At 41.2% G+C, this 16,553-nt stretch overlaps 2 protein-coding genes across 5 annotated transcripts in view; both read right to left on the reverse strand.

The window, feature by feature from the left end:
- DRC1 (dynein regulatory complex subunit 1) overlaps window positions 1–4,828 on the reverse strand; it is a 51,981-nt gene extending 47,153 nt beyond the window's left edge. For 2 of the 4 annotated variants that reach the window (XM_082357047.1, XM_082357045.1), the window contains exon 1: window positions 4,585–4,826. In XM_082357047.1, coding sequence (XP_082213173.1) covers window positions 4,585–4,739 — 155 coding nt within the window. In that variant the 5' untranslated portion in view covers window positions 4,740–4,826. Of the gene's footprint in view, window positions 1–4,584 lie in introns of all 4 variants that reach the window. The other 2 variants (XM_082357046.1, XM_082357048.1) reach the window with 2 other exon arrangements.
- A 3,421-nt stretch (window positions 4,829–8,249) lies between these two features.
- Window positions 8,250–16,553, reverse strand: part of SELENOI (selenoprotein I) — a 44,156-nt gene continuing 35,852 nt past the window's right edge. The window contains exon 10 of the mRNA XM_082356915.1: window positions 8,250–14,917. Within this exon, the coding sequence (XP_082213041.1) occupies window positions 14,819–14,917 (99 nt within the window). The 3' untranslated portion in view covers window positions 8,250–14,818. The remainder of the gene's footprint in view (window positions 14,918–16,553) is intronic.

A 16,553-nucleotide genomic window follows, 5' to 3' on the forward strand; every position in this document is an offset into this window, starting at 1 on the left:
ACGTCCCAGCTTCCAAAATGTTGTTGCTATTGAGTCCCCCTGTTTTGCTTGACTTTGTGGGTTTATATCATTTTTACTTAATCCCTTGAAATCTCATTTTTGATAGAGATCCTAGGTAAATGCATGTGTTCTATCCACCATCTTGACTCAGATGTGACATCTCTCAGGAATTTGAAATGTCAACTGAAAAACTAGAGATTGAGAGTTTTGGGTGCTTTAGCCATTAATCTTATTCTTTATCTTCATATGACATTTGATTCTGTTAACAGCTTCCCCTCTAAAACTACACCTCATTGACCCACCAAGGCCTAGGCAGTTAGGGCGGTGGGCACCATAGGCAATCAAGGAGCCCAAGGCTAATTTTAAAACAACACAACTGACTAAAGTCAGTCTGTTTTTTATTATCACCCTGTGCCAGCAACAAAACAATTCGTAAAACACTCCTTTCTGAAAAATCTTTTGTTAATCTAAGTTCCAAAAAATTGCTGCAGTACTGTTGATTTTTAAATCTTTTTTTTTTTAATTTATGTGGGTTTTTAAAATTTTTTTATTTATTTTTGGCTGCGTTGGGTCTTAGTTGCTGCACTCGGGCTTTCTCTAGTTGTGGCGAGCAGTGGTTTCTCTTGTTGCAGGGCACAGGCTTTAGGAATGCGGGCTTCAGTAGTTGTGGCATGTGGGCTCAGTAGTTGCAGCACGTGGGCTCTAGAGCACAGGCCCAGTAGTTGTGGCACACGGGCTTAGTTGCTCTGCTGCATGTGGGATCTTCCCGGACCAGGGATTGAACCCGTGCCCCCTGCATTGGCAGGCGGATTCTTAACCACTGTGCCACCAGGGAAATCCCTACTGTTGTTTTTTAATAATATATATGTAAGCGTCAATATAGCACCTTTCTATTTCTTATCCTTGAAGAAGGAAGTTAATTTGTAGAACTTGCAATTATACAGTTGGTCTCTGACACACAGACTCAGCTACGTGCATGTGTTTTGAGAGCACATTTGAAATGGTTCAGAACTGTCCCAGCTCACTTCAGCGCAGGGCACGTCCACAACCCCCCAGGTACTATATATCCCAGCAGATTAGGGATTTGACATAAACAACACTAGCCCAGTTATTAGAAACATGAAGAAACTGAACCTGAGTTACTTCTATTCTGTCATTCTATACACAACTCGTTCTCTAAGTCTTGCGAATTCACTCCTTTGGGAACATTTCTTCATATGCTTTTTTCTTCCTTTTTTTCCCCAAAACACATGTAATTTTTCTTTTGGCCATGTTGTGGGATCTTAGTTCCCCAACCAGGGATTGAACCCAGGCCCTCGGCAGTGAAAGCGCAGAGTCCTAACCACTGGACCACCAGGGAATTCCCCACATGTAATTTAAAAGTATTCATTGGGACTTCCCTCGTGGGGCAGTGGTTAAGAATCCACCTGCCAACGCAGGGGACACGGGTTCGAGCCCTGATCCGGGACGATCCCACATGCCACGGAGCAACTAAGCCCGTGTGCCACAACTACTGAGCCTGTGCTCTAGAGCCCACAAGCCACAACTACTGAAGCCCACGCGCCTAGAGCCCGAGCTCTGCAGCAAGAGAAGCCACCGCAACGAGAAGCCTGCCCACCGCAACGAAGACCCAACGCAGCCAAAAATAAATAAATAATTTTTAAAAACATATATAAAAGTATTCATCCATTACTTCTTTCTCATTTTGCATTGTAAATTTTATTTTTATTTTTTAAAAATTACTGGCATGGTAATATAACAAAGTTCAATAAAAGAAAATGTTCACTTTCTGCTTTTCTTTTCAGGCTATTGTTATTATCTGTGTTTTAGAAATTACCTGCTCCAGGTGTCAAATTCATTAGGTACGGGGCTTCCCTGGTGGCGCAGTGGTTGAGAATCTGCCTGCCAATGCAGGGGACACGGGTTCGAGCCCTGGTCTGGGAAGATCCCACATGCCACGGAGCAACTGGGCCCGTGAGCCACAATTACTGAGCCTGCGCGTCTGGAGCCTGTGCTCCGCAACAAGAGAGGCCGCGATGGTGAGAGGCCTGCGCACCGTGATGAAGAGTGGTCCCCACTTGCCACAACTAGAGAAAGCCCTCGCACAGAAACGAAGACCCAACACAGTCATAAATAAATAAATAAATAAAAAAGAACGTGAATAAAAAAAAAAAATTCATTAGGTACGCTACTGCACCTCACTTGTTTGTTTTTCCACCAGCCTCAACTGGCCATTCTATCTTATTCTCCTTGTCAGCGTTTCCTCTTCCATCAACTTCTAAATGCTGGGCTTCCTTAGGACTTAGCCATGAATGCTTTTCTCATCCGTTTTAATCCTCTTTCCCAGTGTAATTTAATTCATTCCTATGGTTTAAAATACAATCATAACGCTGCTGACTCTTTGCACTGGTACCTCTAATCCAGATCTCTTCTGAGTTTAAGACCCATACCCAACTGCCTAGTGGACATCTCAATTTTAATGTCTTACAAAATTCGACTTCCCTTAATATGGACAAAACCAAACCTTTGATTTTCAACTCCTGCCTTACTGCCCCCATCACTGTCTTTACCATCTCAATAAAAGGTACTACCATCTATCTACCCAGCTGTTCAAGCCATTCTAGCTTCTCCCCTGCCTTTCATCAGTATGTCCAATCAATCAGTAAATCCAGTCAATTTCAATTCCAAAATATGTCTGGAGTGCATCTGCTTTCTCTTCAAACCACTGCCACTAACTAGTTCAGACCAACTTCATCTCTCACCTGGACAAATACAACTGCTTCCTAACTGGACTCCTTACTTTCACTTCTGGCTCCTCCAAACCATTCCCCAAAGAGCAACCAGAGTGAACTTAACATACTTAGAAATTTGAGAAATTCTCACACTAGGTCCTTGGCCTGTGGGTAAGAGCTATCACCATGTGGAAGGTCAAATGGACACGCCGAAACTTCACCCGAGTGCATAAAAAAGCACTATTGTCAACCGGGGGGGATGGTGGGGATTAGTGTCACCCTTAAGGATCTCAAGGATTTGGGAGTGGTGGTGCCTATCAAATCTCCATTTAATTCACTGGTCTGGTCCCTGCAAAAACTGGATGGATCCAAGATAATAACTGTCAATTACTGCAAGCTCACCCAAGCCGCAGTCCTAATCGCAGCTGACATGCAGGTCGGGTGTCTTTGCTAGAGCAGGTTACTGTGGCCTTAGGTACATGGAATGTAGCCACTGATTGGGCCAAATGCATTATTTTCTACCTCAATCAGGAAAAAGGATCAGGAAGTTCACATTTACATGGAACAGATAATGTATACTCACATAGGCCTCTCACTCACAGAGCCATGTTAACTCTCCTGATCTGTCAAAATATAGTCTGAATAGATCAGGACCATCTGAATATCCCACAGAACAGCACATTGATCTATTACATCAGGGTTGGCAAACACTGGCCTATGGGTCAAATCTGACCCACCTGTTTTTGTATGGCGTACAAGTGAAGAATGATTTTTACATTTTCAAATTTTTTTTTTTAAAGATCAAGATGAATAGGCAGAGCGCAGAGGGTTTTTAGGGCACTGAAGCTATTCTGTACAATACTGTAATGGTGGAAACGTGTCATTATATATCTATCAAGATCCTTCAGTTGTAGCAAATGTACCACTCTGGTGGGGAAGGTTGATAGTGGAGGAGGTTATACATGTGTTAGGGCTAGGGGGTATATGGGAAATCTCTGTACTTTCCACTCGACTTTTCTGTGAACCTAAAACTGCTCTAAAATATGAAATTTATTAATTTAGGAAAAAAAATATCTAAATATGAGGGATATTTGTGACACATGAACATTATATGAAATTCAGATTTCAGTGTTCTTTAGTAAAGTTTTATTGGAACCCAGCCACATCACTTTAGGGCCCTTGTGTCCAAAGGCCAGCAGACAAGAAGAGAAGCACCATCTTGGCAGGGCAGCTGACCCTGACCAGCAGGACCAGGTATAAGTGTTGTCACACTGAGAGGGTGTTCAGGGGGTCACGCAGGTTCCCCTTTGTACCCCCTTAAGACAAGGCCACTCCGTCTGTGAACGGACAGGTGCGGCAACCCCGGCCTGAGAACGGCGTGGTTATCAGCCTCAGAGCCTGCAGGAAAAGGGGTTTGTGTCACACACCCAGATAAGCCACTGAGACCAGCAGAAGTGATAGCCGAGGTCCACTCCATAACTACTTGTGGAAGGAAGGCAGGCTGGGAGGCAAGGAGGAAAGAAAGACCTCGGCGGGCAGGTCGTGGAGCCCGCCTCTTCAGCGTATGGCCCACAGTGCCTGGCGCAGCAGGCTCTCAATGAACATGCTGGAGGGATTATGATTTCCGTCTTTGACTTTACTAGTGTGTTCAATGTTTTAATATCCCATGCTTTGTTTGAACCTTCTGGTAGAAATGTTTTCTATCTTATCAAGAAACAAGGCCGGCTCATACGTAGGGCACGCCGCCCCCTCACCGCAGGGGCTCCGGCCCGGAGAAGCCACCCCCTCATCCCCGCACCGCGTCACCGCACCCTGGGCGCTCCTTGGCGGGACCCGCCCAAACCCAGCTCACCGCCTCCGAGCTTCCAGGCGCGCCGCGATGCGGAGGCGCCGGGCCTGGATCCTCTCCTGAGGGTTATCAGAATGTATCGAGGGCCCGATAACCGGGGTGGCTAAATGCTCCTCCTCCTTCTCCTCCAGGACCCCAAGGGATCCCGGCGGATTCATGGCAGGTGCCTCCCGCCCCCAGGCAGCTCTGCCTGGACCGCAGCCGGACTACCGCCTTGTTGCTAACAACAAGCCGTTGCTAACAACAAGCCGTTGCCAGGGAAAAACAGTCACCTAATCCGCAGCTGGCGTGGTTGCGCGCGCATCCCCTCAGGCTCCGCCCACTGGTGTTCCGAAAGCTATATCCCAGCTTGGTGCTTTATTCCTTTCTCCTGCAATTGAGGTAATCCCCACGAAGACCCGGGGGTATTAACGGAGGCTGGAAGATTTAAGAGCTGCACCAAGTTGTGATTCGTCACTTACTGACCCTGATGATTGATTCTTCATTCATCAAATAAATATTCCTCAAAATCATATTCATCAAATATAATTGAGTGCCTACTCTATGCCAATCACTGTGCTAGCGCTGAGGATACAAGCGTTGTCCTTTCCTCATGGAGCGGATAGAATAGTAAGATCGCTCGGAAAGTTTGAACTAAAGTGTACTGTATCCATCTACTCGGCATCCATTCATTTTTGAGCTCCTATTGATACTTTGTGCATTCGGCCCTTATGTTCTCTAGAATATATCCATCAAGGAATTGTCTTCGGTAGCGGTTTTCAGTAGGGCTGAAACCTAGGGCAATCCCACCATCACCACTTGCAATCACATACTTACAGAAAGAGGAAAATGGTACGGAAGGCAGGGGTCGGGGGGAGTGAAAGTTAAGAGCACAGAAGCACAATTAAACTTTTGAGGAGTCCCTTGAGAGGCACTATTTCCTGGGCGTTTTTGTGTGTGTGTCGCATTGCCAGCGAAAAATTCATAGTGTTCTTACTGAGAATTAAAATCCTTTAGAAAACAAGCTGGATAACATTTGGCAGAATCTTATCCCACTGGCCTGAGGTTAACCCGGGAAAGGGCACTGCAGTAGTAAGAAAATGCAGGTCCTAGTCCTAGACCGGCCCTGCAACCTTAGGTATGCCACAACTTCTTGACCGTTTTCTCAGCTGTACTGCCTGCCTACTCAAATCACAGGCAATTGTGAGGCCAAAGAAGATAATCGCGTTGTGAATAAGACCTACCCAGAGGCAAATGGAGTTTTTTTTCTTTTTTCCTTTTTTGCTTTCTTCATGAGCCTTTACTGGGTGTTCTGGGGGCAAGGGAGAGGTCCAGCCTCATAGAAATGAGAGGGGGGGGGGGTGGGTCTCAGGATGAACTGCTGGACTCCGTGATGCTCTTGGAATAAGTCACATCTTTACGCAGCCGCTGGGGGGGGGGGGGTCCTCTCTGGGTCTCTGGGGGTTCTGATTCCTCTCCTCACTTCAAGGAGCCCTCTTGGCCTTGGCTGCCCAGAGGAGCCTGGTCCAGGAGAGACTCCAATTGCAGAGATGGGGTGACTGGGCCTGGGGCTGGGGCAAGATTTGGGAGCCAGATGCCGCTTGGGGGTGGGGGTCCGGGGGAAAGAGATCGAATAGAAGCTTTGGCCCTTCTGATTCTTGCTGGGGATGTCCAGCACCTTCCCTTCCACAGGCCATGCCCCGCTCTTCCTTGGGGCCCTCCGGGGCTGGTATAGGGCATTGCTGTAGAGTGGATTCCCTGCGTCTCTGTTCCCGGCAGCGGCGGCGGCCCCAGATCCGGGCGCCCAGAGAAAAAGCAGCCACGGCCACGGGCCCCGTCACCACCAGCGCGGAGAGCCCCGGGGAGGCGGTGGTGGTTTGTGGGCGGTCTGACTGGGGGCGGGGCACGGGGGGGCGGTGCGGGGCTGGAGGAGGGATCGGAGTTTTCTTTTTTAAATTTTTCCAAGTGTACAAGTGGTAGGGAGATTTAGGAGTGCCAAAATCTTGGAGCAGTCAAGAGTCCAACACCTGCCTGGATCCTTGTCCCATATCTAGCTGGGGTGAGGAGTCTGGAGGGCGGGGGAGGGGAACGAGTTTGCTTCGGGCCTCAGGGCCCTCTACCAAATCTCTCTCCTTTAGTTGTGACCTCCAGCTTTAACCTTCCCTAGGGGCTGAGGAATCAGGGGCAAGATATAGTTCTGACCCCTAACTCCTCTAGGTTCTGGTTCATGTCTCCACCACCTGTGAGAAGAGACACAAGTACAAGTGTGTGTGCCTGTCTACGGCTGGGAGTAGGATACAACAAGAAAGTCAGTGGGAATCGGCTGTCACACAAGAGATGGGAGAGAGAGCAAAGGTACCATAAAGACTCATAAAGAGCGATCAATAAGCTGCTTGGCCTAAAGCCAGACATTTTTTGTGATAAGGAATCTGACTCCCTTTTTTGCTGTTTGAGCTTTTAAGCCTCATGCCTTTTTTCCCCTTTGCTCCACATCTGGGCAGCTGAGTTAAAAAAAACAAAAACAAAAAACCCTGGGTGCTCTCTCTTTTGGTGGGAGGTTCTTACTGTGTGTGCTGGGTACCCTCATCCTGGCCCTACCTCCCAACCATAACAATACCCCAGGCCAGCCTCATTTCCTGGCTCTCTCCAGACATTTCCCAGCCAGCTGGGAGGTCTTTGCTGCTGTCACAAACAGCCTCAATTATATAAATAACAAACCTTTTTCATAGATGTGGAAAAAAAGACACTCTCATTCACTGCTGGAAAGACACCCTTTAGGAAGACAGTTTGCCAGTAGCAATAGTTTAAATAAGCATATGCACTGAGTAGGCAATCCCACTTAAAAGAACTATCCTTGAGAGATAATAGGTCTAGGCTATAGCCCCATGGGGTCAAAATTACATCAGTAATTTTTTTAAGTTTATCAGTAGCTAAACCCAAGCTGGTTACCCCTGCTGAGTGTCAGGCCCGTGCTAGGTGTCTGAGGTTTGCATTTATAAGGGAGGGGATAACTGCTACTGCGACCAAGAAGTTGGGAGAGCAGGGGGTTAAGAGCACATAAGCCAGAGAATTAGCCTGGGTTAAAATATGGGACATTTCCTCCCTCACCTTCTTTAAACCTGTTACAGAAAAAAATTTTAAATGCCCACTGCCAGAACTGGGAGACCAATTCTGATGTTAAAACAATAGGAAATATTCTCCTCAGAAGCCATGTTAGAAAATATGAGTTTTTATAAGAGCTTATGGTTTGTTCATATACTAAAGTTTAGGTGTATTAAGTGTGGATTATTAAGTTCTTGTGGAATTAGCCTGGAAAATTAACAGCATACATTAACACTCTTTCTATGGGAAGATGTTTTTGAGTATGAAACAACCACCTTACAAGCTAATGTAAGTGTGATCCAGTTACTGTGAGAACAATAAATATTGCCCAGTGCCCAGTTCTGGGAGAGCCAAGAGCAGTATATTATGAAAAGCCGTTACTGCCATCTTCCTGGTACTCTGCTCTCTGAAACAAGTCACAGGACTGTAGAACACCCAGGAGCTGATCAAACAAAACAAAACCTTTTAATATTTTGCTTTAAATTAATCAATGACTCTCTGAGACAAGTGACTGGATGTTATTTTTCTCCCCATAGCTCCCCTCCCCTTTTGCACCTACCAAGGAAAAACAGACAATCTGAAAACAATTAAAAGGATTTAAAAATCATTTTCTCTTTACTTTTATTACAATAAATATTTATCAGTAACAGAATTAAACAATTTTAAGTTAAAACCTACTGCATTACTTTTGTGTTTCACAGCAGCAGAAATAAACACAAATCCAGTTGAAAGGGCAAGGCTTCCAGAATCCAGTGGCAAGAAACAGTCAAGGTCTTGATTATCTGGGCTAGCAACAGGATCACCGACGACACAATACTAATGGTGAAATGCACAGTTGTACTCTAGTTGCACATCGAATTATCTAAGACTTCACAACATCCCAGCTAAGGAATTTAAGCAAATTGTGAAGCCCCATTTCCCATAAGAGCTAGATTTTTCCCCCCATCAAACCCAAGAGCACAACTGCTCCAGGGGCTGCCTTCTGGCCAGGAATGGGCCCCATCATCATTCAGACCCAGAAGCCTCAACTCTGGTGGAAGCAACCATCTTTCTCAAAAGCTTTCTGGCTCACACAATCCCTGGTGAAAGGGAAGGGGAAAGTGACATATGTCAAGGGCCTTTCTTGGGGACTGAGATGAATGGAAAGTAGGAAAGACTATGGCTCCAGATAAGGAAGAGGCTTCACAGAGTTATGGGCTACATGCAGATTTAGTCAACATGAAGAAATAGTCTAGTGAATGCTTACCGTCTTGCTGATAATCAAGAGTAGACTGCATGTATATACAAATATATCATACATATATATGCACAGAGAATATGTGTACATATTAAATATGCATATATACACACACCACACATAACCAGATAAAATAAATGCTACATTATTTGCTATGAACACAGCAAGTGCTAGACAGACCAGTTACTAACATGTTCAGTTAAACTACTTGGAAGGGAAAATAAGACTTTGCACTCCTTTCATCTTCTCTAATATATTCCACTTGTAGCAAACACATTCCAGTTACTTAAGTGGTATTGTTTCTAGGTACCTGAGAAGGGATGGAATCAGAATACTACAGAAAGCAACCTGCAACAGGACCAAGCTAAACAAATCAATAATTGATTCCGCCAGGATTCCTGCCCCCTATTCTTAGTCACAGGGCATGAAACCTTACTCAGAAAAGTATCGATTTCATTTCCTACAACTGGTTACAAACTTAATCTATTCTGTTAGATGGGAAGGGAAAGGGAGAAGGCAGGCAGCAGGGAGTTTACACCTCAGCAGTTGTTCGCTGCCTTCCCCTTTACCCACAGGAAATGCTGCTTTAAAAAACAAAACTGAAATTTGGAGTTTAATACTGAATTCTGCTTTCTTGGCACATTCCAGAAAGAGGAAATGATTACATGTAGCTGGGTCTTTGTCTCCTGAATGGCTGCTCTAATGGGATAAGTTATATAAACAAAATAACCTACAAAAAATGTTCACATTGTGGGCAGTCTTAATTAGTACTTATTAAACTAAGTCTGATACTGAATGATACCAGTAATTCAAACAGATTCACAATGCAGCATTCATAGATCTCGTAAAATAAAACAGGACCCTCCTATAACCTGATTAGTAACATCAAGTACTAAACTGAACATGCTTCTGGTCAAGAACTTACTCTTCAGAGATTAAAAAGTGCTTCTCAAGAATATCAGAATCTAGAATTCAGGGTAAATTGTGTATGTTTCAATAAAAAGCCAGAATCAATTCCTATTCTAATTATTACCCATAGAAACTTCTCAAGAGAAGCCCTTAGCCTAAGAGCCATAAGGCATCCACAGCATTTAGCCACTCCTTGTGTCTACACTACTGTCTCTAATTACAATGTAGCATTAGGTGCTCCGTGGCCATGATCCAATTCACATGCTTTCAAAATAACACTACTCTGATTGAACCTGGCTTTCTAAGAAGGAGTCTATGAAGAGCAAGACAGTGTGAATGGCCTGTGGGAGACAATACTTATGTTGTGTCCAAATGGACTCTCCTCAAGACAAGGCTTTGTTAAATTATTCTAGAATCACTCCATGTGCCATTTGCCAATTCTGGGGAGTGGGCCTTTCTGACCAAATGCAACACAACCCCCTCACTCAGGCCACCTGTGAAAAAGGCTACAGATGGCAAAACTTCTTTTGCTACCCAAAATATTAGCTCATTTAAGATCTGTCTGTAAGAAGAGCAGGTCTCTGCTTAAAAACAATCAATCAGCTAGATTACTATCTCTTGCATTTTTATTAAAAAGAAAAGCATTACTAGCATGTTTAAAAGGTTACATTTATTTTGCACTGTAGAAACCCTGGAAATAAATTAGCCAGTAAATCCAATTCCCATGGCTTCACACAAAGGAAAAAGTAAACACATTGCCACTTTCTCTGGAAGTTAGACAACCATGATTTACCATATACCCTAAAGTAACTGCCTGCCAATAAGTCAGTCATTTGCACCACCGTCAAAGATGAAAAGTAAAATATACAAATCACATGGGTTACATAATTAATAAAGGAAAATCAGAAATTTACTTAAGCTTCCTAAAATGTACAGGGCATCACACTTTCAAGTTTCACAGTGATTAATTTAACACCGTTTTACTGTTAAAACTGTCACTTAAAATGTACATGTCAAAGTGCTTCGAATGCAGCATACTAGTTAAAATTCTTCCTGGAAGGTTCAAGTACTGGCAGCTCACTTAAGGTTATTCACCCACAGGGTGTTCAAGAATGGGCATGCTGCCTTACAAGGACACCTCATAGGACAAAGAAAATTCTAGTCTGACTTCACAAATTTCCTATAGAGTGCTCAGGCAAGTCCAGAACTGAGGTCAAGATAAAGGCCACTCTGAACATAAGAATCAACACAATCAAAGATGTCTGTATGTGTTTTTGGCTTATTTGGGGACCCGACATCAAATGTTCTAGTCCATCAGGTTTACTTTGTTCCCTCTGGCATGTTCCCAGTCCTTGACTAGTCAAGAGAGATAAGGCAATCGAGGAGATGTGAATGTGGCGAGATCTAGGGGCGAAAGAGCAAGTGGGCGTCTCTGTCCTAGACAGTGGCTAGTTAAAAACCCAGGTGAAGAATGAACAGGGTGAGTTACAAATAGGCTTCTTGTTAAAATATAAAGGGGAAAAGTAGCCTTTGATTCAAACACCTTCAGATTATCTTTTTATCCTCCATAACTTAGAGAATCAAAGTCTGCTTTGGAAAGCAAGGTACATTCCAAATGTTTTTGGACTGACTACAAAATAAAATAATTCTTTGAAAACTGAACACTTAGGAGTCTTTCAAATTCACATTTGAACTTGAAGTTAGTAGAGGAATGACTAAGTTGTGACAATTTTAAACTGTGCACTGCAGAAGGATCATTGGGCACTAAAGTGACCTCTTCTTCCCCTTAAAGTGGATACTATGCCTGCTTTCTCCTTTGCATGTTCCCCCAATGCCCAGGCTCTACGTCATGACCAATATTCTTTTGGTAACTATTTAGAATTTGGGCAACCCTAGACATACACTCCTCTTCCCAACAGCTCTATACTAAAAAAAAAATGAAATGTTGGTAATAGTACTATAACATTCTAGGCCATAATCAGCATTGAACCTTCTTTTTAAAATTATAATTAAAAGTAATTTAACCATGATATTATTAAAATGCCAGGGAAGACTATTTAGTTCTTTATGTGGAAGTTATTCACTCTATTCCCCTTAAGACTAGAATCCATAAACTATGTCTATTATACATTAAGGGAGGAATGTTGGTTAAATTGTGGCAATTTTAAACTGTACGTTACACTAGGATCATGAATGCTATTGAAGGATCATAAAAGGCAGCATTAACATACTCAGGTATTTTTTAAGATTTTTCTATCCCATGCCCCCCTCAAATACAGGGGAATTACTTTCTGACAAGCATAAAGGACATTTTTCATACCATAACCTGGAAAGAAACTTCTTACAGGTCTAGGTAATTTTGGTCAGAAGAAACACAAAGCAAACCTCTGGCCTGGCTAAGGCACTCTATTCTGAAATGTACAGAAAACATGCATGTATGACCAATCATGCCACTGCTCCCCAAAAGGCAGCTCAGCGTATGCTGGGAGAAAGGCTGGGGTGTGAACGCACTCCAAAATATCATGCATAAGCCTAAAATATATTTTATACTTCGGAAATGTTATGATAATTGGCAATGACGTAAATTCACAAGAGCTCTTTGTAATGAAGTCCTGCTTCGGCTGCTGTATCACTACATAACAAATGGGGGCTTTCATGATGCACTTCAAGACAGCAGACTAAACCAAGAAAAAGAGTCAACAGTACACTAAAGATTCACAAGTCCACAGTATTCTGAAACAGTTAATTACTCACTTTTCATCTTTCATCTTCTTGACAGCCATCTTTCTTTCATCAAACGATGCCAATAAAACTGACTATAGCATAATTCTTAACCACCATTGGGAAATATGTTATAACGTATAGGCACAAAACTATTTTCAAATAAACCTGATGCAACAGAAAAAGAGCAGAAACACACTTTGAGGTAAAACAGCCCCAAAATTACAGGACATGACCCTATGCCAGAAGTAAAGGGTTTTGTTGTTGTTGTTGTTGTTGTTTTTACTATACTGTACATGGTAAAGAAAGCCTGTGGTCCACATCTGTCATTTTATAAATATTTATCCGTTCTTTTATAATACAGATTAACCTCATTTTTGTATACAAGGTCAACAAAACAATAAAATGATTAGCTCAGAACCTTAAAACAAAGCTTTGTTCCAGGCCCAAATTAACACTTTATCCAGTTCAATTTTACAGATGACACAGAACAAGGTATACAAAAAATAGTTACTTTTACTTAATTAGTTCATTCTCTGACCTCCATGATGGCAATTTATTAGCAAACATGAAATCACTACCCATATTTCCCTTCATCAATTTCTCACCTGTTTTCAGTGTTCATTTTTGTCTCAGATAAAGTCACCAAATATACCTCAACCTTTACAATTTTTTAAAATGAGTACAGAACCATGTGTTAGCTCCTTGATGCCTCATTTCTAATAACCTGAATGACAATGATTAGACTTTACAAATTTAAAAACTGAAATATCAATTACATAGTTATTTTTACAAAGCAACAGACTAAAATCCAAAAGAGGAATACACTATAATTAAATTTGACGAAGGTCACATTCACAGATAAATAATGATTATGGATTTAATTACATATCAACACAGTGGTGCCTATTTTATCCAAGTGCAATCCATCCAAAAAAAAGGGTTTAAGATACACTCTTCATTCAAGCACAAAACTCATTCAGTGGAAAATAAAAGAAAATCAGCCAGTAAATTTCATCACCACCAAATTAAATGGAGACAAAATAAAAAAAGAAATAGAATATCCACATTCACAAAAAGGTGTGATCATAAAACAACCATATTAAAGTCAAAGAGATTTTTATGTTTGTCAGTAAACCTCAAAAATTACTCCAAGTCACATAAAGGGAGCACATACTCAGTAAGGCATATATATCAAAAATTGTCTTCAAGTGGGGAAGTGAGCAAGTTGGGGAAGAGAGAATTTCTATTTCTTTATCCTGTACGAAATAAAAAACACAGCACTCTCTTCCACAGAAAAAGACAGCGGGAGAGAGGAAGGACAAATTAAATCAGAAAACTAATTTCGTAGTGAGGTTCACAGTAGTAATTTCATAGTGAGGTTCATGAGATTCCTAACTCCTAAGAAAATTTTTCTTATAAGGAAGCTTATCTGTGTTCCTCACAAGTAATTATTGTAAGACTGGGACTGTCACATGCATTCATACGATCATAGTTCATAGGCACCAAATCTCAGCGACTTGCAGCTGAGGGGGAAATAATGCCACATTTAAACAATGAACCATGCCAATGAGTGAGCTACAATTACAATCCATTCTCTACTAAGTCTCAAGAGAATATTTTTCTTTAAAAGAAAATTAAACTATTTATCAAGATCCGTTCCATAACAAAGAGAGCCAGAATACTAGAATCTAAATATATATATATATATATATATATTAGCTCTCTTAGTACATGAGGACAAAAGGCATTTCCATGGGAAAGAGAAACCAGTATTTGGCAACTGTATATTGTTTTGTAATCATTTGGCATCTCTTGCTGAAGGTGACTTGCTCTTATCTTTTCCTTATGTTGGATTTGGGCTACTGATAGCTTCCACAGCTAAAGACCTACTACTAAGTACCAAATATGAAAACATATTGGGTCTTCTGAATGTTATCAGTGTTCCTAAACAAATTTGGGGGTTTTAAAAATAAAAACCAAGGCATCTTTAACTCTGTATGAACCAAAACATTACGGACTCCTGAAGCTAAAATTGCTAGGAACATTTTGCTGGTCTAATGTATATTATGTTTAACCAAAACATCACATGGCTTTATAAAAAACAAAATAAAAGAAGCTGGGAGTTAGTAGGTCCAAAATTCCACAAGTTCAGATCACATGTATCACTCCTGCTGTCCAAGTACCACACACACTGAGTTCCCATGTCTGTTAAGCAGATCAATTTAGTTCAATGGTGATGGATGAAATATTTACAAGCATCTTATTTACAGTACTTCTCTCTGTAGATTACAGGCCAATATTCTTTTCTTCCATTCCTAGTCAATCCGAGTTTGGTTTCCTCAATGAGAAGGGGTAAATCTGAAAATGGCTGCTCAGCTGCTTTACCTATAGAAAACCAGAACATGAGGCAATGACAAATACATACGTAATTTTTTTTAAAAAGCATACAGAATTCACCCTCTGGAGACAACAATTTACTGGCATGGCAAAAATCATCAGAAATGAAGAGGTTTTTCTGGACTAGGATAGCTGTAGAGCTAGCTGGCTAAATGAGTACTAGAACTACCCTGGGAGAGTTAGGACTTAAACTTGGGTCTGCCCAATTCCAAAATCTAGTCTTTCCAGAACCCTCCAGACCACACAGCCTTACATTCAAATCTACTGAAAAATTATAGGGTTAGTTGACTTATAGTATCTATCAGGTCAAATATTTACATATATGGTTAGAGTCAATGCTCACCTTGTTGTAACACTTCTAGGTAATCATTCCTAATCTGATGAAACAGTATAAAACTAGATCTGTAAATTTTTGACAGTTTAAGCCATATTAGTTAGGGTATCCCTAGTGGATAGGCAAAAGCAAGGTAATGTGCCAGTTAGCAAATATGGTTTATTTAATCCTTCTTATTTCCATTTTTCTTCTTAATATTTACATTTCAATAGTTCAAGTGAATGTTTTTGTGTGGTCTAGCAAGTTTCACCTTCTGGTCAGAAGTTGTAGAAGTGTTAAGAGAGCAGAAAAGACAGACCAAAAAAAGATGCTCCTGGAATTTTATTTCAGTTAGCCTGAGCTTATATTTATTTTCCAGATTTTTAACAATGAAAATGTACTGCCTTTGTAATTTAAATGTGTTTTGGTTTGGTTTGGCGTGTGTATATGGTTTTCTAGAGATATGCTTCTGAGGGTTATAATAAGTTAAAACAATTATGAAAGACACTGGTAACTGTGCTCTACTTCATGCATATGACTGATGAAATATCAGAATAAAGACCTCAGAGTGTTGATATAAAGCATATAACGTTAAATTTGCACAAACAAAAACATAAATGATTATGTCTTCATGTCACAATTCATAGACTTATCATGGTTGTTTTCATCTATTTTGTTCCAACAAATGTGGGCTACTTTGGGGAGAAACACTAAGGCAAGAAACATATGCAAGGTATAAGAAGTTGTTATCAAGCATGACAGGTGCCTCCGTTTTAAAAACATGTCTGACAATACAGACGTAAAGACATTTTGTTTCTCAAACTGATTCACAGCAGGGTTCCTTTCAAAACAAACATACCAAATAGAAGTATTTTTAAAGCCACAGAAATATGAATACCCTATCACATGACCCGATTGCTATGAAATTATCCTCAGAAAAAAAGAAAGTGAAGGAAAAAAAATATTATTCTAGATAGTTCACTTCAACTTTATTTATAATAGTGAAAATCTGGAAACAACCTAAATGATTAAAATAACTGAGTCATGGTTAAGTAAACTGATAATTATTAAGTAATCTCCTCGATGGAATACTGTACAGCAATTCAAAATCACAGTTATGAGACCATGCTAAGATATGTAAAATAATTAGAAAAGAATGTTACAGTGTGAGGAAAAAGAAACTAAACTGCATGGTTCTGATTTTCATTTTATTATACCTATCTTAGTCCATTTGTCCTGAAACCCATTTCTTATTTTAGAAGAGAATATTAAAGTTTGCAGAATACTTCTTAAATCTACTCTCTTCTATAC

The sequence above is a fragment of the Balaenoptera borealis genome (genome assembly GCF_965194805.1).
Source record: "Balaenoptera borealis genome assembly, chromosome: 15".
Classification (NCBI taxonomy): domain Eukaryota; kingdom Metazoa; phylum Chordata; class Mammalia; order Artiodactyla; family Balaenopteridae; genus Balaenoptera; species Balaenoptera borealis.